General features: G+C 45.1%; 2 protein-coding genes across 2 annotated transcripts in view; one reads left to right on the top strand and one right to left on the bottom strand.

The window, feature by feature from the left end:
* gna13b (guanine nucleotide binding protein (G protein), alpha 13b) overlaps window positions 1-23,927 on the top strand; it is a 26,457-nt gene extending 2,530 nt beyond the window's left edge. Inside the window, exons 2-4 of the mRNA XM_076996504.1 lie at window positions 3,629-3,855; window positions 13,882-13,932; window positions 20,105-23,927. Of these exons, the coding sequence (XP_076852619.1) occupies window positions 3,629-3,855; window positions 13,882-13,932; window positions 20,105-20,677 (851 nt within the window). The 3' untranslated portion in view covers window positions 20,678-23,927. The remainder of the gene's footprint in view (window positions 1-3,628; window positions 3,856-13,881; window positions 13,933-20,104) is intronic.
* LOC143507041 (uncharacterized) lies at window positions 8,324-9,245 on the bottom strand. The gene has a single exon (XM_076996505.1). The coding sequence runs from the start codon at window positions 9,138-9,140 to the stop codon at window positions 8,532-8,534; it is 609 nt and encodes a 202-aa protein (XP_076852620.1). The 5' UTR covers window positions 9,141-9,245; the 3' UTR covers window positions 8,324-8,531.

Here is a 23,927-nt window from a genome sequence, read left to right as displayed (position 1 = left end):
TTTCAAAATAGAGAATATATATATATGAGAGAGATGTCTTTTTTTAAGGAACTATACTTATGAGTTGTGCATTGTGACTGACTAGATCTGAGTGTTTGATCAAAAGGTTTTTGAACACTTACATGGAATTGCATGTCAAAGCATGCAGAGCTGTGCAAGACAACTTATGTCTTATCTTTGCGTGAGAGGTTTGAACTAAATGTTTAATGTTTATGGAACTTCTCAGTGATGTACATCCAGTTCTCCAGTAAACCGTTATGGCTCGACTTGAACATTTTTAGTGACATGTAAAACCTGATTGTATTTCTATGAGCAGCATTTAAAACGCAGTGTATATGTTGTTCTATTATAGCTTTTTAAACAAGACAGAGGCCGATGTGAATCATGTTGGGGTACTATGCTTTAATCTCTGTGGTGCCTTGCAGCTGCAATAATTTGGTTAGCTTTTTCCAACTCGGGCATGGTCCTGTTTATAGCAGCCCTGATCTCGGCACGCTGTATCCTGCTATTGTTTAAATGAGAGTTTCTGGGGGTGATGTAATTCAGAAAAGTTACGGTTTGGTCTCTCAGAATTGGGAACTTTAAATTGTCTGTCTCTGAATTAATTAATTTGTTTGTGGTTGCATGAAGTTGGTGTTTCATTTTGATTGGTATGAAGTGATGGTCTCTGACAGCCTGCCTGACGTATAATTTGTCAGCACTGCGGTAAAGGTGGCCTATTGAATGGTATATAACGTGTTCCTGCACAGCAAATGTCTCTTAAATAATTAAAAACCCCTTTTGACTTTGACTAACTCCAAAGTTTTGTTTGTATATCTGCATTAACATGGATACTTTGAAAAGTAAACTTTCATCATCCATATATTGAGTGGTTCAAGGATGGCATACTATCCAGGCTCTGAGATATTCTAGACTATTAAACTGTGAAATGAAACCAGTACTGCTGCCCTCACTGCTGCCCTCCCAGAGGATTGAGAAAAAACAATGAACTGAGTTTACTGGGCCGCTATTAGCTTTCAGTAATTTTCGGCTCCGATGAACTATTGATTCTGTGGTAGACTGTGCTTTATGGAATACGCTCTCATTGCCGCAAGTGTAAACCTGAATTTCCCCTCTGGAATTGGAGAAGTGTAAACTCTCTCATTTTAAAGGGGAACTCTTCCGGTTTGACAACTTGTTTATCAAAGTTGGATGTAAACTGTGTAATTTGTTTTGGTGTGAAATTTCTAGAGAAATTTTGCCTTTAGCTACCCATGTAGTTCTCAGTGGTAGTACTAAGAACAATACGTGTAAAGATACATTCCATTCCTATAAACAATTGTTACAAACATGTTGCGTAGTGTCGAAGATGTCTTACAATAGTTTTGGTCTAAAACACATTTTTTGTGTAAAGTATTACTCAGGGATTATTTCTGTGATTCCTCTAAAAGCACATTCTCAACTGAAATGAATGCAAGATGGATTTGCTGTTACTAGCCTAGTCTTTCAGCATGGTTTGGCATTAGGATGGAGAGGTACAGGGAGAAACACTACCAAAAGAAGAATTTTTTTTTCATTATTATTATTTAGCACTATTTTACCTTTACCAATGTGGCATATAGAACTTGGAAGCGAACGTGTAAAGTCATTGGTCATTTTGGGGAGCAGATGAATGGCTATAGTCTTAGACACTGCAGCACCTGGTTCCTTGTAGTACCATTGTGAACAACTGGTTGGGAAGATTATTATTTTAGAGAGATGCATTTCACTCCAGAGCACTCTTAGTGACTTTTTCATCAAAACCATTGAATGATTGAGAAATTTTGGTTAAAAAAAACATTTTAATAATCAAAAGATTGGCATTTACTACTTAAAAATCTATAGTAAAGGAGTTCTGGAAAATACTTCAAATGTGAGAAAATGCCATTTCCTAACTTTGAATAACAAATATGGCAAATGATGATGACAGATGATGGAAGAAACAATTTAGAAATTAATTGTGCTTCATTGCTAACCATCATTTGCCATGTTTATGATATTTATTTAACAATTTATCTACCTAGCATTAACACCAATTAAATGCAGATCATGCTAGCCATTGAAGCCATCTGCTTCATTTTTGTAATGAATTGTTAGCTATTCTGTTTTGCCTTAAAACATCTCTTTCCCTGATCTCAGTTTCCACTAAAGCATGATTTCAAGACAAGCACAAACTCATCCTCAAAACTGCACTCCTGGAAGAGCTAGCTCTTCGCACTTGGCCCAAGCCTATATCAGAAGTTGCTGGGAATTGGGAATTCTTCCGAAGACACAAAGATGTGTGTTCTCAGAATTCCCTGATGGAGAGATAATAGCAAGTCACTTGCACAGGCACACAGGCCATCAGGGGCTCGTCGAAGCAGTGGTAATCTACTCTTTGCCATAACTTAATTTTGTTTTGATCTGCAAGGCTTCTGATTCAGTAAATCTGTGCAAGGAAAATCAACATCAGTACTGAAGAGATGTGGTGTCTGCAATCGCACCACAGAAGTCAGAAAATGTCACCTAACAATAAAGGAGTGTTTCACAAACTCGGGGGGGGGGGGTGCAACTCAGGAACAAAAACTGAGGTTTAGATGTGCAGACTGAAAGCAGCCAAGGGCTGAATTTGACAGGCCTCATGCATCTTCACAAAGGACAAGCAAGTTCTCTTATATTTCATTTATGGTTCGTTGTGGCTTCCAGCAGGAGAAGCTTTGTTGCTCTGAGAAGCTCTCTGAAGGACCTCTTCATAATAGGATTCATCCCTTTACACGTGCACTCCATCAGCTACAGGAACCTGCGAGTCTTTTTTGTTATTGAATAATACGACTATCACTTGGTGTGAATGGAGTAATACTAATTGTGTGTTTGGCTGAAATTTCTTTGCTTTGTTAATCTTTTATTGTCCATTAAAAACTATTCAGGGCCAGTTATTGGAGTCTTGGAGTGTGTTATCTGTGGTAATTGAGTGTGGGTGTGTGAGTGTTTGCACGCATCTTAAGTGCAAACCAGTCTGACTGGTCTTACTGACTGGTCGCTGTAGAAGTGGAGCTGGGTGGAAAGCTGTCCTGCGGTGATGGGACAGGAGACGGCGGCAGGGCAGGACGCAGCAGCACCAAACCTGAGCACACGCGCTCAGCCACAGGAGTGCTAACGGCTCCCCCGGCCTCCTCACACCTCCTCACACCTCCTCACGGATCCAAACCTCCCTGGTTGTAGTTGGGGCACCAGAGATCTTGCAGCATGCCAATTGCTACTGCAGGTTCTCATTTCTGTTCGGACATAAAACTTAACTTAATTCTATTTTTGTAAAGAAGAGATGATGACGTGTGTGCGTGCATGTGCATGCGTGTGTGTGGTGGTGTCACAAGCTGATTCAGCTCGTGGTGTTTCTGTCAGTAGCTCTGCCCTCTACTCTGCTGGTACAGGTCACTGCATTTTTCAAAATGTGAAATAGAAACTATAATTTGACTGAACTAGTTTATTTTTGCGGTCTGTAGTACAATGTGTTGCGAAGCTGATTGGCTGGTCGTGTTGTAGTTGGTCCACTGCTGCAGCTGCGTCTGTCACCGACGTCCCACTTTTACTCGTGAGCAGTGGTGAACACTGACCTTTCCGCTCTCCACAGGTATCCGAGTGCTGGTGGACGCGCGGGAGAAGCTGCACATCCCGTGGGGCGACCCGTCTAACCAGGTCCACGGGGAGACCGTGATGGCCTTCGACACGCGCTCGGCCAAGGTGGCGCAGGGCCGGATCGAGACCAAGGTCTTCCTGCATTACCTGCACTCCATTCGCTCGCTGTGGGCCGACAGTGGGATCCAGAACGCCTACGACCGGCGCAGGGAGTTCCAGCTGGTGAGTCTCGTGCATGGCTGCGGTCTTTGTGGGCCCTGCGGCCCAACGTTAAAACCTGAACGTTTGTTTATAGCTTCGCTGAAGATATTGAGTGTGAAGGTATTGTTGTTCTCTTTTAGTGCTTGAGGTATTCCTTGTATTATTATTTTTTTTCGTGATTCAGACTTGGCATACTGCTGAAATTCAGCTGTCTGTGTTTGGTGCAGGTTCCAGACGTGCTTGTTTGGGCGACGCCCTCTGTCTTGTTTGCTCCCTGGAGTTGCGTCTGATAGAGTGTAGAAAAGCCTTTGTGCACTGATCTGCTGAGCTGATGAGCTGATGTTTATATCTGAGCGGATGTGTAAACCACATCACTACTACACTCGGGCCTCTGCACTGAGCCCAACAGTTTTTCGTCTGCAGTCGCATTCTGTTCTCGGGCCAAACATGGCAGTAGAAGTTTATTCTTCTTTAGAAAAACCAAAAGATGAAAGATTCTGGTGCCGTTTCTCTTCTTGACTTGGCTGGAGAAGTTTATCTTTTTATTCTTCCCCTCCTCCCCAGTAAGTTATATCTAATTACTCATCGAAGGATGTCGTCAGTTTAGGCTTAGCAAGGCATGTATGCACTTCTCCAAATACTCTCGGTTCCTAATGGTTTAATTCCCCATTTTGACAGAGGGGTGAAGGCATGAAAACTGAACTCACAGCAACCTGTAAATCTCAGTTTTGCATTCAAGCAAGTAGTGACCACACTTTTGGGCTGCAGGGTACAACCTCCATGCCTTATTGTACAGAGACATTTCTGAGTGTCTGTTGTCATGCCCAGTTCATCAACCATGATCTGCTCCATACATTACTGGTCTGACCAGATTGGTCTCCTTCCTAGCGCAGCACGTGCCGGTGGTGAATGTGAGGGGCGTCTGTCTGACGCTGTGTGGACGTGGTACAGGGTTGCTGTGACGGAGATGTTGAATGGGTTATTGCACACACTGCTTAACTCACTTGTGGGATTGAACTTCACTTTGTCCTCCCACAGAACTTGCAGCCTGTTTCGTGAGAGATGAGGGTTTTGATAGATCGCTGGCAGTCGTGTGTGTGTGTGTGTGTGTGTGTTCCCCCAACACTTCTAAACAGTAATGTAGTACTAATACAACTATAAACAATATTTACAGGCAGAGCTGAACTTGCTAAATTAAACAGACTTACTAAATTATACAACTACTAATCGCGTGTGGGACGTGAGCATGTGGGAGTGCTGCCCACTGGTCAGGACACTGGGCAGCCCCGCGTCTCACACACGCACACCACTCCCATAGCGACAGCGTGCTCTGCTATGTGCGGTTCTCAGCCTTGCTATGCCTCTCGGTGTTCCACTAAACGCAAATGTAACTGTTTTCTGTTAAGGACTGTGTCTGGGTCTGGAAAGGCTAACAAACAGAATGGCTTTTCTTTACTCACACACGTGCACACACTCGTGCCCGCGTGTCCATGTGCACGCGCACACACACACCAATTACTTGCATTTCTACTTGCAAAGGTTTCAGGAAAAGCAGGGAAACAAAGAAAAGAAAACCCTTTTGTATGAAGTAAATCCCGAGACCACGTGTGTCGAGTGCCAAGCATGGGCGCTCTCTGCTTTTGGTCTGGGGGGGGTTTATGAGCAAATCTTCTCTCTCAATCTCTCCTTCCCATCTTCCTTTTTCTCATTCTCTCTCGTTTCTCACACTTGTTCTGTTTCTCTTTATCTCTCTACTCTGATCCCTCCCATCCATTGCGTAATGCTGTTCCTCTGGCTTCAGCTCTCCACTAAGGGACGACCTCCGCTGCTCCCCTTCACTCCCGGCTTCCTTTCCAGTCTGTAGTTCAGGGTGGGTCCGATAACTCTGTCACTCACTGACCATTTTATTTTTTATTTTTTGGTTCACGCAGCGAAAAGGAAGCCTGGAACAGTTTTTGGATACTTAACGTAATGATTTTATGGGACTGTTGGTTCACAATTCTGATGTCAATTCTGATAAATACTCAAGTTGTATTTATTCCTAAGGTCCACAAACCACTCAGATCTAGGTATGTGTTACATATTGTGCTTTTTTGGGGCAGTCATGGCCTGGTGGTAGGGAACTGGTCTTGTGACCGGAGGGTCATGGGTTCGATTCCCAGGCTTGAGGCCATGACTGAGGTGCCCTTGAGCAAGGCACCTAACCCCAACTGCTCCCTGGGCGCCGGGCTGCCCACCACTCGGGGCACGTGTGCACCACAGTCCCCTAGTAATCACTAGTGTATGTTTGAGTGTGTGTTCTAATTGCACAGATGGGTAAATGCGGAGGACAAGTTTCGAGTGCGGCGCAAAAATCACAATTGACAAATATGGCACGTTTCACGTTTATCAGATATATTCTGAAACAGATGTTTCGGTATCGTATATATCTGTATGTTGGTGGCGATGGGATAGTTCGTACTAAAATATCTAACAAATGGCGTCAGTCTTGTACAAGCCTTATTTATTAGAAACAAGTGTGACGCCACTTCTGGGTGGCGTGGCCTATTGGGTCCCTGGAGGCCAGACGGTGCTGTCTGCTGATTACAGTGGGAGGAAGAGATGCTCTGATAGTGCACATCCATCCTTGTGTGCTCCTTCCTCTCGGATAAGTGCAGCCCTCTCCATCAGATCAGAGGCACGTGTGGAAACGGCCATGGTTCTTATTGTGTGTGTGTGTGGTATGTTTTAAGGTGGGTGTGTGTTAATTTTTTTCCTTTCTGGTCTGTGTGTCTGAGTTTCCATTTCTTGTTGTCGTGAGAGAGTTGTGTCATGGCTGGTGACTGCTGCACTTGTCTGGAGATCAGGCTCCATGTTTCTTCTTCCACACGGAGGTCAAGACTACCGGGATTCCACTAGTAAGAATGAATGGCCAGTGATGGAAGGTCGATCTGCAGATCTCTCCCTCCTCTGAATGTGCGCACGTCTTCCTCATTCTTTACACCCTTCATGTTTGTATTCCCGCCCCTCTCTCTCTCTCTCTCTCTCTCTCTCTCTCTCTCTCTGTCTCTCTCTCTCTGTGTCTCTCTCTGCCTCTGTGGCTGTCTGTCTGTCTATCTGAATCAAGCCCACTGTCGTGTTTGTGTACATGAGCCCATCTCCAGCCTGTCTGAGTCAGAGGCGTCCTGTGTCCTGTTTGTGGTTTACAGCTGTGGTGCCTTACGCAGGCTCAGTCTCATACACATTACTCAGAGCACCGTTGGCACGTCTTTTTTTAAGGTGCCCCCTCTTACAAGCACAAGAGGGCTGGTTTAGAAGAAAGCCAGCTAAACACAGCATTCTCCATTAGCTGGTTTAGAAGAAACTAAACACAGCATTCTCCATTAGGCATTCCAATTTCATGCATTTTCAGGAGGTATGGTCCTCGGGGACCATGTCCTAATTTTTTTTTAACTTATGTTTTCATGGCAAGAGGGATTAAATTACTTTGCTGTCGTGTTTACACTGAAATCTGAGAGGGAAAAGTGTTGGTCTTGTCTCTGCTTTCTCGCCTCTCCTTTAACCCTGTTCAAGATGGCGTAATGAGTCTGAACTACATCGTTCCGAACTCTTGAAGGAGCAGACAAACACTTTGAGAATGTTATAAACACCAGAGTGGAGTGTACAAACCTTACAGGAAGAATTGCCTAGAGCTCATGGTATCTCACTGTGATGCATTTCCCGTGTGACATGGGGAGCCACTCTCTGGAGCTGAGTGGAGTCTGAGTCCAGGCATGTGTTGATTGGTGGTACTCACTACAGCTAGGTATTGTCAATAGCTAAATGTCACTGTGTATCATGATATTGGCATCACGATAAAATACGATACGAGAACCAAAAGTGTTATACAGTTTTTATAGGTAAATCACCAAAAAAATGATCAACAATAATACATTAATAAAAATAACAAATGAAGACTCAAAATACAATCATTAAGGAGGGTTTATTTAATGGACAAAGTGGGGACAAAATAAATTTAAAAATCATCTGATAAATCAACCTGAAGCCATCAACGGTTTCTAACCTCCCACTTACAGGAAAGGATTGTTGTTTTTTTTTTATCTTTTTGAGGTGCTATATGCTGGTTAATTTAAATACTGTGTAAACATCAGTTTTGCACTGGGTATAGAATATATAGTGGGGAGAACAAGTATTTGATACACTGCTGATTTTTCCGGTTTTCCCACTTGCAAAGAATGTAGAAGACTGTAATTTATATCATAGGTACTCCTCAACTGTGAGTGATGGACTCTAAAACAAAAATCCAGAAAAATACATTGTATGATTTTTATATAATTTATTTCCATTTTATTGTGTGAAAAGTATTTGATGCACCATAAAAAGAAACTTAATATTTGGTACAGAAACCTTTGTTTGCAATTACAGAAATGAGACGTTTCCTGTAGTTCTTGACAAGGTTTGCACACACTGCAGCAGGGATTTTGGCCCACTCCTCTATACAGATCTCCTCCACACGGACTTTAAGCTCCCTCCAAAGATTTTCTATTGGATTCAGGTCTGGAGACTGGCTAGGCCACTCCAGGACCTTAAGATGTTTCCTACGGAGCCACTCTTTAGTTGCCCTGTCTGTGTGTTTTGGGTCGTTATCATGCTGGAAGACCCAGCCACGACCCATCTTCAGTGCTCTTACTGAGGGAAGGAGGTTGTTGGCCAAAATCTCACGATACATGGCCCCATCCATCCTTCCCACAATACGGTGTAGTCGTCCTGTCCCCTTTGCAGAAAAGCATCCTCAAAGAATGATGTTTCCACTGCCATGCTTCACGGTTGTGAGTGGAGTTTAAACCAAAAAGTTCTATTTTTGTCTCATCAGACCACATGACCTTCTCCCATTCCTCCTCTGGATCATTCAGATGGTCATGTGCAAACTTCAGACGGGCTTTGACATGCGTTGGCTTGAGGAGGGGCATCTTGCGTGCATTACAGGATTTTAATCCTTGACGGCGTAGTGTGTTACTGATTGTTTTCTTTGAGGCTGTGGTCCCAGCTCTATTCAGGTCATTGACCAGGTCCTGCCGTGTAGTTCTGGGCTCATTCCTCACCTTCCTCAAGATCATTGATGCTCCACGAGGTGAGATCTTGCATGGCGCCCCAGACCGAGGGAGATTTTCCGTTATTTTGCATTTCTTCCATTTTCTAATAATTGCTCCAACAGTTGTTGCCTTCTCACCAAGCTGCTTGCCTGTTGTCCTGTAGCCCATCCCAGCGTTGTGCAGGTCTACAATTTTATCCCTGATGTCCTTACACAGCTCTCTGGTCTTGGGCATTGTGGAGATGCTGGAGTCTGACTGATTGAGTGTGTGGACAGGTGTCTTTTATACAGGTAACGAGTTCAAACAGGTGCAGTTATTACAGGTAATGAGTGGCGAACAGGAGGGCTTCTTAAAGAAGAAGTAACATGTCTGTGAGAGCCAAAATTCTTACTGGTTCACACAATAAAATGGAAATTAATTATTTAAAAATCGTACAATGTATTTTTGTTTTAGATTCCATCACTCACAGTTGAGGAGTACCTATGATAAAAATTACAGTCTTCTACATGCTTTGCAAGTGGGAAAACCTGAAAAATCAGCAGTGTATCAAATACTTGTTCTCCCCACTGTAAATGTAATTTTTGAAATTTATTCATAATTATCAAATCAGCTGTCACTGTAATTGTACAAATCAGCAATGTATTGTAGACCACCCTAGCAGGGCATTCCAGGACTAGGTCAAAGGTGTGTCTGAGATACTGTTCCTGGCTTGTGTCCATTTTGAAATGGGCAACAATTTAACTGTCCCTATTTCACCATGCTAATTCAGAGAAGTGCTTGCTCAATAACTTGGCAAGCATGTGTTTTAGCTGGAACCTCCATTTTCGTCACTGATTCGTTCGAAAGTGCCTGACGATGACCGAAATGAATGGTGACAATCCATATTTGCCATAAGAAATAATGTAAATCCAGTTGATCATTTCCACACACACTCATTTTATAGAGAATAAGTAGTTTTTCTCGTTCACATGCGAAAGCCTTGCCTTTACGCAAATGCTGTTTTCTGTTGACACCAACAACAACTGTTCAACATCTTTGACTGTTTGCCATCTCTGTTTCATTAGCATGTGTATGCCTTTTGCAACATTAGACACCTTGATTTCCGTTTACTTGGACATGATTGAATTTATCGTTGATGGCAACCCTCCCGTACATCCGGGCGAGATTGGCAATTTTTTCGCCACTTTCGTACTGTTCTACAAGTTGTTTCTAAAATAATCTCATCATCTTTTTCAAAGAGCTGCCTCTTGGAACTAGGGCTGCCACAAATGATTATTTTTATAGTCGACTAATCACCAATTCATTTTTATGATTAGTCGACTAATCAGATCATATGTTAATTGAATTTAAAACATACAGCTTATCGTATTAGAATGCAGCTGCTATTATACAATCATCATTAGTGTTCAGCTATATGCTAACTAAAAATAAAAACTATTTATATCATAGTTCATTAAACCTTTAATGAAATATGCAGCTTGTTGCAAGAAACAATTATTAAAATACGGGTAAAGCACTGGCTTAAACAACACAAAAATAAATACATTAATAAATATAAATATATATTTTAGGTTTTCCTTTCTTTCATTAGTCTCTGGCATCAAACTTGGCTACATTTAAATCAAATTATGTAGGTACCTGAAACTAAGGAATTATTCACAAAAATAACGTTTTGGTCTCACTGACGTTACAGAAAACACACAAATGCGTGCTAAGGCTAATGAAACAAATCACCATCGCTGATGAGTAAGTACTAAGTTAACGCTCCGTTTATGCTAGTTTTAGCTGCTAACTAGCAGTTTATTTTACTGAGATGATGGTCCCTCTTCATCAGTGTCACAATCAGCCACAACCTGCTTCCATTTCAGGTGCTCGTGCATCACTGTTGTGCTGCCGTGGAAGGCAAGTTCTGCCTTACGGATATTGCATTGCACGCGTTTCTCTTTCATTTTCTTAAAGTGATCCCACACTTTTGAGTTCCGTAACCGGGTAGCCATGATACCAGAGCCTGTCTGTATAACGTCCTGGGATGTCGTTTCCACTACTGCGCATGTGCGTCAAGGACAGGAAGGCAGACGCAGCAGTGGAAACTGCCCCAGCGGTCTGGAGAGAAAAAAGTAGAAAAAAAATAAAAATGAAAAACAAACAAAAAAAACTATTTTAATAGTCGACATAATTGTGACTAGTCGACTAATCATGGCAGCCCTACTTGAAACTTTATTTGGCCCCATGGTGGAGCTGATGAATGAGTGAGGGATGCCTGGGTAGATGCTTTGTTTTTCGCAAAATGAGTGGCAAGTCATGGGCATGCCATCGAAAACTGGACAGATGAATTGTAACTGGGACAAAATTTCACCCAAAAAAGTAAAGGATAACCGAACTTGATAACTATGATAACTAGGCCAAATGATAACCGAGGTTTGACTGTATATAAAAAAGGGCTTTATGGATGTCTTTCCTGCTTCTGCTGAACCCAGTATGTATAGACCACTTTTTCCACTGTTTTCTTCTGTTCCCTGTTCAGGTCTGTATTGTCAGCTTGTGCAGCACATCATGGGAAGTGTTGAGTGGTGCGTTTGTGTTCAGACTGTGCAACATCACTCTGCATGACTAGTAGAGACAAACCTGCCATCTGAATAGGAGAGACAAGCCAGCCGTCTGCTCAGATGTTTAGCCCTCAGGTGTTGGCCACCAACAGCACTTCCTCTTTTGGCTTGGTGTAGCAACGGGCATGGACGCTGCATCGTGGAGGCTTTGTTTGCCCTCGACGGAGGATATGTGGCAGTACCTTGCTGTGGCGGGATGTCCCGCTCATTCTGGGGCTTTAATGATGACCTCATCACGCTGTACTCATCCTGAAAGCCACTTCAAAACTCCCCCCCCCCAAATATTCTGTTGTACTTGCCTCTGAAGTTTTAGTGAGAAGGGGGATGTTTGGAGGAAACGAGAGATGCTCTGACTAGTTTTGGTACATTCCAATGATAAGATTTAAATACAAACTTTTTGTTGAACCCTTTATTGAAAGATTCCTTGTAATACTGTAATACACAAATAGACAAGTACATTATTGTAATTTGGAAAGTTATTAGTATGTTTGGAGGCCGTTCTTAAGAAGTGTAATTTCTTTTTGACTTTTAGGTTTAAAAACCCATTAGCCAATCTCCCTGCCTGCTCTCTCAAGTGTGTCTAGATCCCTGCCTGCTCTCTCAAGTGTGTCTAGATCCCTGCCTGCTCTCTCAAGTGTGTCTAGATCCCTGCCTGCTCTCTCAAGTGTGTCTAGATCCCTGCCTGCTCTCTCAAGTGTGTCTAGATCCCTGCCTGCTCTCTCAAGTGTGTCTAGATCCCTGCCTGCTCTCTCAAGTGTGTCTAGATCCCTGCCTGCTCTCTCAAGTGTGTCTAGATCCCTGCCTGCTCTCTCAAGTGTGTCTAGATCCCTGCCTGCTCTCTCAAGTGTGTCTAGATCCCTGCCTGCTCTCTCAAGTGTGTCTAGATCCCTGCCTGCTCTCTCAAGTGTGTCTAGATCCCTGCCTGCTCTCTCAAGTGTGTCTAGATCCCTGCCTGCTCTCTCAAGTGTGTCTAGATCCCTGCCTGCTCTCTCAAGTGTGTCTAGATCCCTGCCTGCTCTCTCAAGTGTGTCTAGATCCCTGCCTGCTCTCTCAAGTGTGTCTAAATCTCTCTTGCAAATCCAACCGTCATTGTACGTTTTTGCGCCAGGTCACGTTTGTTCCTCATTTAATTTCAGTAGTATTCTGAGCACCACTGTCCTCTTGTTAGTGTTGCTCAATGGGTTTATCCCCAAATTCCAGCCTCTTGTTTCAGAGGCTCCAGTGCTCTCTGCTACACTGTGGTGGTGTGCACCTTGCCCAAGCCTGATTTGCCAGGTGTTGCAGGCAAACTGGTTTGTGATGGTAATCTCTTTATTAACCAGCATTTAGATGCCAACGAATCACTGTTTACCTCTACAGTATTCATGTCTCTTAATTATTGTGCCTGCAAAGGTCAAACCACAAATGATACATCCATAGTGCAAATTACATCATAGTGCAGATGACATCCTTGCTTGTGTTTTTTTAATCAAGACTCACCTGTTTTGTGCTGCAAAGAAATGGACATTAATAAAAATCTGTGCAATGTAAGTTTGTTACATTTACACCATCTTCAGGATCTAACACTGTGTTTAGCATCCAACACCAAAATGTTGCTGTAACCCATGTTTGTAGTTTCTGCTGGGGTTGTTGGTTTGTGACCGTGTGTTTGGTGATTAGTCAGGTGTTCCTGTAAGGTCTTGTTGTTGGCTCACGTGCGTTTGATGTCACGTTGACTGCCCACGTGGAACGCCAGTGACCTCTCAGCTGACAGCTGTCCTCCTGCTCTGTGTGCAGTACCGAAGCACAGCCCTGTGGTCAGAGTAGCCAGGAGAGGGTCCAGTTTATGTTCACTGGAAGATAAATGACAAATGTAAGCTTGGTGGTATAATCCAACTTTATATATTTTTTAATTGATTCTACACCCAACAGTATATGCACAGGTTCTCTGGTGTGCTGTTATGGACAGATACATTTGAAACACATCTGTGGTTGATTTGAAATAGCTGATGTAGCGTGTTAAACTGCTGAAAACATATAAAGCTTTAAATGTGCTGCTGTCATGCTCTCGTAGACATCCTGACTGCTGACAGGGTCCTGCAGTTCTGCTTTACAGGATGTTTTCTGCCTCGTTTGTCGTCTTTGCCTGTGAAACAAGCATTATGTCATGTGTTTGTGTATTGGTGAAGGCTAGGACCCGTTTTGGGAACATTTTAATAATCTGAATTAAATCTGAAAGGCTTTTTGAAACCAAATAAGGAACACCGTAACCTAATTATATTGCTTGTACATTATAACTCGATCTTTAGTACAGTGCTTTCACATTATAATTTGAACTTCAAAACAGTGCTTTCACATTATAACTCATTGCCTGTGCTCTTCCTCCGCAGGGTGAATCCGTAAAATATTTCTTGGATAACTTGGAAAAACTTGGAATGCCGGTAAGCAATGTTTTAAAAAAAATTAACAATTATGAATTTAATTATTAAAAAATTAAAAAGCAGTGTGTAAAGAGGGGCGGGGTCATGTCCCTCTATAAAGGTGGATAGGGGCGGGGTCATGTCCCTCTATAAAGGTGGATAGGGGCGGGGTCATGTCCCTCTATAAAGGTGGATAGGGGCGGGGTCATAACCCTCTATAAAGATGGAGAGGGGTGGGGTCATAACCCTCTATAAAGATGGAGAGGGGCGGGGTCATAACACTATAAAGATGAGAGGGGCGGGGTCATAACACTATAAAGATGGAGAGGGGCGGGGTCATAACCCTCTATAAAACTGTAGAGGGGCGGGGTCATAACCTTCTATAAAGATGGAGAGGGGTGGGGTCATAACCCTCTATAACGGGTCGGCAACCTATGGCACCCGAGGCATAATCACTGGCACGCGCCACGCTGGACCAGCATCAGCAAAAAAAAACACGGAGGCGTTTATACTTGGTGATCGATCGCGATATAATACTTAATTTGTGTCCATTTACACTCCGCTAACAAGTCAAACTCAACACCACCACCCCCCGTCAACAATTTAAACTCACCGTCACTCCCCGCTCCAATTTAATTTGTTGATAGTGGCACACTCATTGACTAGACATGTTAAAGTTGGCACTCCATGTCTCAAAGGTTGCCGACCCCTGCTCTATAAAGATGGAGAGGGGCGGGGTCATGACCCTCTATAAAGATGGAGAGGGGCGGGGTCATGACCCTCTATAAAGATGGAGAGGGGCGGGGTCATGACCCTCTATATAGATGGAGAGGGGCGGGGTCATGACCCTCTATAAAGATGGTGGGGCGGGGTCATCAGAGCTGCACAGTCAGCAGGTCACATGAGCTTGCTGATGGCTGAGACCTGCAGTCACTCTTGACTGGTTTCATCTGACTGACGCCTCCTTCACTGAAGTGTACAGTGTGCTGCAGGGGCGGGGGGGTTGGGAAGCAGCTCCACCTGGCTGTGTGGGTTAGGATAGTGTCAGTGGGTCGCCATCGTCACCACACATTGTCACGTTGTTGGCTGCAGAATTACCCTGGGCTGCTTGACCTGGAGTGATTTATTTGATCCATTGATCGTTACTTGGCTTTCTGTGTTGAAGTTGCATCTTTGAACCACTGAGTCTCCTTGTTAAGGTTCTAAATGAAACAAGTAGACTCTCAATTCTGTCTCCATCACATTTGTTAAGTGGTGTTTTCTGAGTGGTGTGCCGAGAAGATGTGGTGTGTGTGGGGAGCAGGAGTGTGTGTGTGTGTGTGTGTGTGAGAGGTTGAGATGGATTGTGTGTGTGTGTGTGTGTGTGTGTGTGTGTGTGTGTGAGAGGTTAAGATGGATAGTGTGTGTGTGTGTGTGTGTGTGTGTGTGTGTGAGAGAGGTTGAGATGGATTGTGTGTGGGTGTGTGTGTGTGTGTGTGTGTGTGTGTGTGTGTGTGTGTGTGTGTGTGTGAGGTTGAGATGGAGTGTGTGTGTGTGTGTGTGTGTGTGTGTGTGTGTGTGTGTGTGTGTGTGTGTGTGAGAGAGAGAAGCAGGTCGTGCTGCTGCTCTAGAGCTGTAAGTCTGAGTGCACTCTCACTCCCTCACACATTCAGTACTAGATTATATTTCACTGTGCATTAAGCTACACCTCAAAATCAAGCATTTTTGCAGAAAACTAACAACGCCGTGCTGCTACACAGTAAATATAACTGGTACGAACTCAATTTTACATGGGATTAGTGTAACTGGTAATTGTCAAATTGGAGAGAAAACGTGTTGTAGCATCAGGTAAAGACTATAAATGACTAAAGCCCTTGATTCTGAGGTGAAGCTTGTTTGTTCTGTTAGCCTCTCCATTGAGGCGCGAGCTACTGCTGCGTATGATGACTGCTCCACCCCACCAGCCCAGGCCATCCTTATCCATTTGAAGAGAAGATGAGATGTTGTCCTGAGATGTTTGTCTTGTTCTGCGGTGAAGCTGTAAGTGGTGCACAGCTGGCCTGGGTTGGCCCGACTGCTTTAACGTCACGAGAGCTGCGTTTGCCGTCAGTCGTGTAGGTTGCCTTCTGCTCCTGGTGTGGGGAGGACGTTTGTGGGTTCACTTGTGTTGACAGCAGCTATTGTGAAGATGTTGCTCAGACGCTTTGGTGGAGCAGGTAGGTCCCGGGGTGGAGCAGGTAGGGGTCGGGGTGGAGCAGGTAGGTCCCGGGGTGGAGCAGGTAGGGTCGGGGTGGAGCAGGTAGGTCCCGGGGTGGAGCAGGTAGGGCCCGGGGTGGAGCAGGTAGGGTCGGGGTGGAGCAGGTAGGTCCCGGGGTGGAGCAGGGATTACAGTCCCAGGGACGTCAACACACACCATCATATTGATCAGTGGAATATATGAATCAGTCCATCTGCTCAGTACTGTCAATGTAAATTGAAAAGTATCGGTTTGCTCTGCCCCAGCTGTCTTTCTTTACTTTTTTTTTCCTTTTATTTTATTTTCATTTATTTATTTATTTAGTGCGTTATCTTGATCTTACCTTGTGTGTTCTGGCTTTCTGTCCTCATATTTCTTCCTATCTCAGTGTTTGAGAGAGCTGAACAGTCAGTTCTGTTGAAGGACACGCCTCTCTGAGGGCGGAGCATTGCGTAATTGGCACCTCAGTGTCTGGAGCCAGATGGGTGACGTGTGTTTCTAGCGTTCTCTCTCCAAGCCCAATGACCTGCTTATTTCTGCAGTCACACCAGTAACATAGTAATATAGACCCACAGGAAATGCTCTTGGTCTCCAATTGGGCTTTGGGGTGGGGGTGGGGATTGGGAGGGGGTATTTGATGTTGTAGGAAAGTGTGTGTGTGTGTGCGTGTGTGTGCACGTGCCTGCTTGCACGCATTCATTTGATTGGTTGTTCACTGTGAATCTGTTGATTGTGACTTGACTATTGGAGGTTATTGTAAGCAGAAGTGTTTGAGCATGTGGACTCTTCAGCGGAAGTGTTTCTGAGCTGCTCTGTTTAGACACAGAATGCAGGTGTGTGTGTGTGTGTGTGTGTGTGTGTGTGTGTGTGTGTGCGCGTGCGCGTGCGCAAGTCTCTGAGTGTGTGTGACAGTGACTGAGACTCAGACTGAGCACACTTAGACAAGTGTTGAGGTTTAAGCATGGCGGTCAGGTGAGGTGGCGCAGGGCGGTCAGGTGAGGAGGCGCAGGGCGGTCAGGTGAGGAGGCGCAGGGCGGTCAGGTGAGGAGGCGCAGGGCGGTCAGGTGAGGAGGCGCAGGGCGGTCAGGTGAGGTGGCGCAGGGCGGTCAGGTGAGGAGGCGCAGGGCGGTCAGGTGAGGAGGCGCAGGGCGGTCAGGTGAGGTGGCGCAGGGCGGTCAGGTGAGGAGGCGCAGGGCGGTCAGGTGAGGAGGCGCAGGGGGGTCAGGTGAGGTGGCGCAGGGCGGTCAGGTGAGGTGGCGCAGGGGGGTCAGGTGAGGTGGCGCAGGGGGGTCAGGTGAGGAGGCGCAGGGCGGTCAGGTGAGGAGGCGCAGGGCGGTCAGGTGAGGAGGCGCAGGGCGGTCAGGTGAGGTGGCGCAGGGCGGTCAGGTGAGGAGGCGCAGGGGGGTCAGGTGAGGTGGCGCAGGGGGGTCAGGTGAGGTGGCCCAGGGCGGTCAGGTGAGGTGGCGCAGGGCGGTCAGTTGAGGTGGCCCAGGGCGGCCTCTAGCCTCATCCCTGCTTGTGTTCACGGCAGGGGCACAGATGGAAATGAGGGGGACCAAATTAATATAAAAATTATCACCGTTAATCTATTCTTAAAGTTGGGTTGGGAACTGGGTCAAAATGGGTAAGCAAACTATGATGACTTTCAATTTGATAGTTTAGCTCAGCTGTATTCCTAACCAAATTGCACAGTAGGGGCGAGAACGAGTTTTCAAACCTGTGAATTACAAATCGTACGTGTGTTTACATGGATGCAGCCACGAAGTCGTCAGGTTTGCTTCATGGAAAATTCATTTTTAGGAACGTAAAGTGTTTCCGGAGCGGAGCTCAGAGCGGTCGTTTTCTGCATGGTCCTAGCGCTAGATTCGTCGCTATTTAAATATTTCTTTTTAACCGTTAAAACTGCAGAGGACCAAAACCGGCTTTTGAAAAAGTCCCCCCCAAATTACGTCCGTGAGGTTAAGTGTACTAAATGTTGGTTTACATTTCAAATATGTTTAGTTGAATAAACATGTTATCAACCCCTTTTAATGTACAGTATGTAGGCTTACAAATTCATGTTTAACTGATTAGCCTACATTTTATTGAGCATGTTTTTTTTTCTTCAAGTATCAAAGTAGAACAGCTTTCTCAAGCAGTCATTGATGCATTTTAGAAACAGGAGATGAGCCCCTGGTCTAATGCACCCTCTGTATTAAGAAACCCTATTTCAAAGACTACTTACTTGGGTACCACGCATATGAGCCATTTTAATATAGATTAATCTAGATTAATTTCAAGATTTCAGTGAGATTAATCTAGATTAAAAAAATTAATCTATGCCCACCCCTAATATATATATATATATATATATATATATATATATATATATATATATATATATATATATATATATATATATAGATTTCGGATGGGGTCAATATAAATCTGGAGGGGACATGTCCCCCCCCGTCCCCAGTGCCATCTGCGCCCCTGGCTCATGGCGCGGGTAACGTCTGTGAAGATAACCCAGCGCTCTGCACTGTTGAAGTGTTGAGTGGCCCACACTGCTCTCCACACTCATCAGGCACCACGGGGGAGGGGAGACGGCTGCTTATCTCGGAGATGGAGACCGTGCACCTGCCCCACCACAATGTGCATCACCACGCAGTGGCCGAGCGTTATGACACGTTCGCCCTCTGCGAGGTTTCTCACGTCAGTTCAGTGTAAAGGTTCTTCACAGGAGAGCATTTCACAGTGTTTGGTGCACACGTCTGTGGCAGAGGCAGAGGTTCTCATGAGCGTTTCTACATCGCTCATATAGAAACTGAAACTGTTTTAAGGATTTCCTTTTAGATCAGAGTCACAGTGCATGTTCCTGGCACTGGCCTCATTTAGCACACGGAGGTCACAAGGAGGTACGGTCGTTTCCCCCCGTGCTGAAGGCACATGCATGCGTCATTGCAGGTGTTAATGCGTATGTGTGTTGTGTGCAGGTTTATGTGTGTTCCTGTGTGTACGTTGCTTTGCACATCTTGAGTGTGTGTGTATGTGTACGTGGTCTTTCTTGGTTAGGCTATTTCATTGATGGCATCCATCTTGTTTGTAATTTCACAATTGTGTGTGTGTTTAGTTTCTATAGCCGATCCTAATAAGATGTTGCTTGGGTTTGAGTCATAATGACTTTGTATGTTTCTAAATATACCTTGGGTCATATATAGACCATGGGGTCCAATATAGACAGCGTTGCTGGCTTCAGGGATGTGAATAACAGTCTCCATGAAGTCTTATAGTCTCTGAAGGGACAGGGGAGGAAATGGTCAGGCAGATGTCCAACAGAGTTAACATACGTAAATCAAGACCTCACCCAGATGTCTGGCTGGCTGAACACGTAGCCAGCCTGGACCTCGTACTTGAACACAGCCCAGGGCCCGAGTGGTGTCAGGATCAGGGATCGGTCGCATATCTCGTACCTGTCTCTGTGGACCTTATAGGTGTAAATGTAATCAAATATCCTTGCGTTGTTTTGAAAATGAGTGCACATTCCTTGTGTTCGTTGTGGAATTTCAAGCCCTAACACAACTGTGCATGTACTGTGTTTTGAGAACTCAAGGGTGTGTGTGTGTGTGTGTGTGTGTGTGTGTGTGTGTGTGTGTGTGTGTGTGTGCATTCATTATGTCTGTTTTGGGGTTGGTTGTTCTGGCCCTAGTTCACAGTGACATCAACATCTCCAGAGATGCATGATGGGTATGGCCCTGCGATAGGTTGGGGCATTATGCTCCGTCAGAACGCTTCATAAAAATAATGAGTAAACATAATGGACTAATTGTAGAGATGAACAAGATGCGTATGAAGTACCATGTGTTAAAATATTATCTTCCTATATTTTTGGGCAAATTGCTGATTTCTGCCTCAACTGGAGATGTCCTTATTCTGTGATGGGTGTGTTTTTGTCTTCTCTGGTGTCTGTGTGTCTGATGTCTGTGTCTCTGTCTTTAGGACTATCTCCCCAGTCAACAGGACATCCTTCTGGCCCGTAAGCCCACCAAAGGGATCCATGAGTACGACTTTGAGATCAAGAACGTGCCCTTCAAGATGGTGGATGTTGGGGGCCAGCGCTCGGAGCGGCGGCGCTGGTTCGAATGCTTCGACAGTGTGACCTCCATCCTCTTCCTCGTGTCCTCCAGCGAGTTCGACCAGGTGCTGATGGAGGATCGCCAGACCAACCGCCTCACGGAATCCCTGAGCATCTTCGAGACCATTGTCAACAACCGCGTCTTCAGCAACGTCTCCATCATCCTCTTCCTCAACAAGACGGACTTGCTGGAGGAGAAGGTCAAGACGGTGGCCATCAAGGACTACTTCTCCGAGTACACGGGAGATCCTCACAGCCTGGAGGACGTACAGAAGTTCCTTGTGGCGTGTTTCCGTAACAAGCGGCGAGAGCAGCAGCAGAAGCCGCTGTACTACCACTTCACCACCGCCATCAACACCGAGAACATTCGCCTCGTCTTCCGTGACGTCAAGGACACCATCTTGCATGACAACCTCAAACAGCTCATGCTGCAGTGATGCTCGCCTCTGTGTCCTCTTCTGCAAGTTTGTACTCCATCCAGTAATGTTTCTGACTAGTCCTGACTCAGGCCTTTGTAAGGGGTGGGGGGGGGGGGGGGGGGCTTAGCTGTGTGAAGAGTGCGTTTGACTGAGTGTGGGGCCCCCAGCAACTCTCCCCTGCCCCCCTCCCCATGGCCAGGGTGCTGTAGACAGCAAGCTTAGGATGGGAGTGGAAGTGTGTATTGGGAGGGGGGAGGGTGTGTGTCTGTGTGTAATCCTATGCTCCTGTTTGCCTTATTTTGTCATGAGGTGTGTCATTACCAGAGGTGCCAAACCCGATGCATTTCCTCTTCCCCCGAGATACTGAGCAGTACACGGTGGACAGAGAGCAAGGGGCAGATACCCCAGCCCTGACCTTCACCTGCCCCCTTCTGGCCCTTTAATTACTGACCATATAGCGAAGGGTTGAACAGCTTAATCGAAGCCTTATACGTTTGGACGTTGTGATAGGAACAATGTTCTGAGCCTCCCTCTGTCCGTTAGTCAGCACCTGCCCAGATGGCATTGCATTTTTTATTTTTATTTTTTACCTGTAGGTTTCTGATCAGCTGTTGTTTTGATTGGTTCTTTTATGTTTTGATTCTCTTTATATAGGCATACGTATCTATTAGATTTCTTAAGTTATATTTCAGAGGTTTACACTTTTATCAGATTTGGCCCCACTGATGAGTTCTGTATGGTTGTGTTGAAATGGAGAGCGTGTAAAATTTAGAGTAGTGTGAGCATGTTCTAGTGGACAGACCAGCTACCGTGAACATGTGTGTTGGAGAACCCTGCTGTGGACAGTCCAGTTATGGTGAACATGCGCGTTTGAGAACCCTGTGGTCAGAGGCAGGGAAGAAATGGCGTAGACTCTGGTCTGAATGTCGGCCACTTTGGTGCTTGGAGAAAGAATCGGGCATTTGGGCATCTGAAGCCTTCAGTAACACCCATGAAACTCCATCAGTTCAAGTAGATGCCTGCTGAACTTTGAGTGTCCTCCAGCCGCTACGTCAGCAGGTTCCTGTTCATGCCCATCAGAAAAGCGGAAGTTGCTGTCTTTGCTTTTTTTTTTCCTCGTTTAAATTTTTATTTTTTTTTAACCACAATCAAAAGATTAAATTTTTTTAATGCATCTTTATTCACAAGTGCCATGACCAAGGTACCAGTTCCTTAAACAGCTGTGACCTCCACCTACGTCAGTGATCTAACAAAAGGGATGGAGTTATATATTCCCCACCTATCGCTGTCGATGATAGCTCCGTGAGTAGTGCCATGTCCATCCAGTATACGGTTTTATATCAGGTGTTTTAAATGTGTAGTATGCAGACCACTTTTTTCTAACCGATATGTAACCCACACTGATAATGTAACATTTTTGTGTTCTCTTGTTTTCTGTGCTCACTGCTAATATCTTCCCAGTATTCTCTCCTCTCTCAATGACTCAGTATTGCTGCGTGTTTTTTTTTGGTTGGTACGTCCGGGCGGTGCAGCAGCCTCGACCGCGCCCTGTGCCTTCGACCGCGCCCTGTGCCTTCGACCGTCCCTATGCATGCCTGCAGCGTTTCAGGCTCCTGAAGGCCTGAGGGAGGAGCTGCGGCCTGTGCTGCGGTCCGCTCCACCGCCCTGGGCGTGGCCTGGAGGGCGGCTGTGGGCCCCTCCCCTCTCGTGCCTCCCCTCTCGTGCTCCTGTGCCAGTCTCCGTGTCCCTCACTGTGCCGAGACAGTAGAGGCTTCGTGGGATTGCCGTCAGAAGCCGCGCCCTAGAGTCTGGGATGGGAGCTGGTTACGATGCAGATTGGTATTGTAATAAAATTTCTAGAACACATTTTTTACAGTTAATAGAATTCGAGGTCGTGTTTGGAACTGGAGAGATACGTATGCGTGTTTTACTGGTTCCATTGTGGTGGTAAGACTGCGCTGTTTCGGTGGACGGGGGTCTGGTCCAACCCTTCCTAGGAGAGGAACGCAGAGGTCAGAAGAGGGTCCCTCAGATTTCAGACAGCAGCAAACTCGTGGGAGGGTTTTTTTTTTTTTTGTTTGTTTTCTGCAAGCAAAGCTAAATGGTTTGAAAGTATATGTGGAATAGGAATACAGCTTGTATCAAACCTACAAAGTAGGTAAACTAAACAAGTCAAAAAATGTTATGTTGGTAATTCTTCCAGTGTGTGGGTTAACAGATTTAACCTAGTTTGTTGAAATTCTTCAGATTTTTGCCAGTAAACAAAAGCTGTCTGCTGCTGTAACTTGCTTGCTGTTAGCTGAGACTGAACACACTCCTTGGCCTGTGTGTCTTAAGTGTCTCTGTTGCCTTTGAGGACGATTAACCTCATCAAAACGCAACTGCGGTGTGCCTACCGAAACAGACACATCACCCTGTGGCTGTGGGCTTCTGACATACTGTACAGCAGCCTTGTGTGGTCGTGTGCACATTACTGCTCTGCAGCTCAGACTTATCTGAGAACAGATAGGGGAGATGATGTCAGAAGACCTGTTCTGATTGGTGGAAGACCAGACCTGCCACTGCCTTTATCACGTCTATGCTTTCTGCTGACACAGATGCCTCCTTTTCTGTTTATGTTGTAGTAGTAACAAGTCATCACCACTAGGAGGCTGAGCTTTCTTCCCAGTTACCCAGTGTGATAAAAACGTGACAGTGCTATAATTAAGACACAGGTACACTACTTTAATAAACCTGTATCTCTGTGCCTGACTGCACTGTTCAAATGGAGCAAGTGTGTGTGTATGTTGCAGTTGTGTTTGGGGGGGGTTTCCACTGACATCCAGGAGGTTGACGTCACACTTTTCTGATGCAGATTATCTGTAGCGTCTCTGTAAACGTGTTAACAGTGCATAAGCAGAATGCTTCTGAGTTATCATGTTTTTTGAAAATAGAAGAAAAAAAATGAAATGGTCTTGATTAGAAGTGGGTGAAATTCTGAGGTTTTCCTCTTCCCGGAAAAGCAACGTTTAGAATTATGTAAGGTTGAAAGTAAAGCGTTTATCACTTCCTCTGGTTTTGATGCCTCTGAACCATTTGACGCCTTAAAAATTTTTTCTTATTGTGTACTTAAAAGTTTCAGAATTGCCTTGTGTGGCTATTTCCTCTCATAATTGTAATCTTACTAAAAGCTTACAGTACAGAAATACACCAACTGTTCTCTGTGTACAGTCTAACCTCTGCTTTCTCACTCTTCCGTGCTCTCAATAAAACAAACAAAATCACTTCA

The sequence above is a fragment of the Brachyhypopomus gauderio genome, chromosome 2 (genome assembly GCF_052324685.1).
Source record: "Brachyhypopomus gauderio isolate BG-103 chromosome 2, BGAUD_0.2, whole genome shotgun sequence".
Classification (NCBI taxonomy): domain Eukaryota; kingdom Metazoa; phylum Chordata; class Actinopteri; order Gymnotiformes; family Hypopomidae; genus Brachyhypopomus; species Brachyhypopomus gauderio.
The sequence above is the reverse complement of the archived record's forward strand: the minus strand, read 5'-3'. Positions and strand labels throughout refer to the sequence as shown.

What these genes read in the sequence shown, in the direction of transcription:
- LOC143507041 (XM_076996505.1), bottom strand. Translation starts at nt 9,140, where the DNA reads ATGCCCAAGACCAGAGAGCTGTGTAAGGACATCAGGGATAAAATTGTA.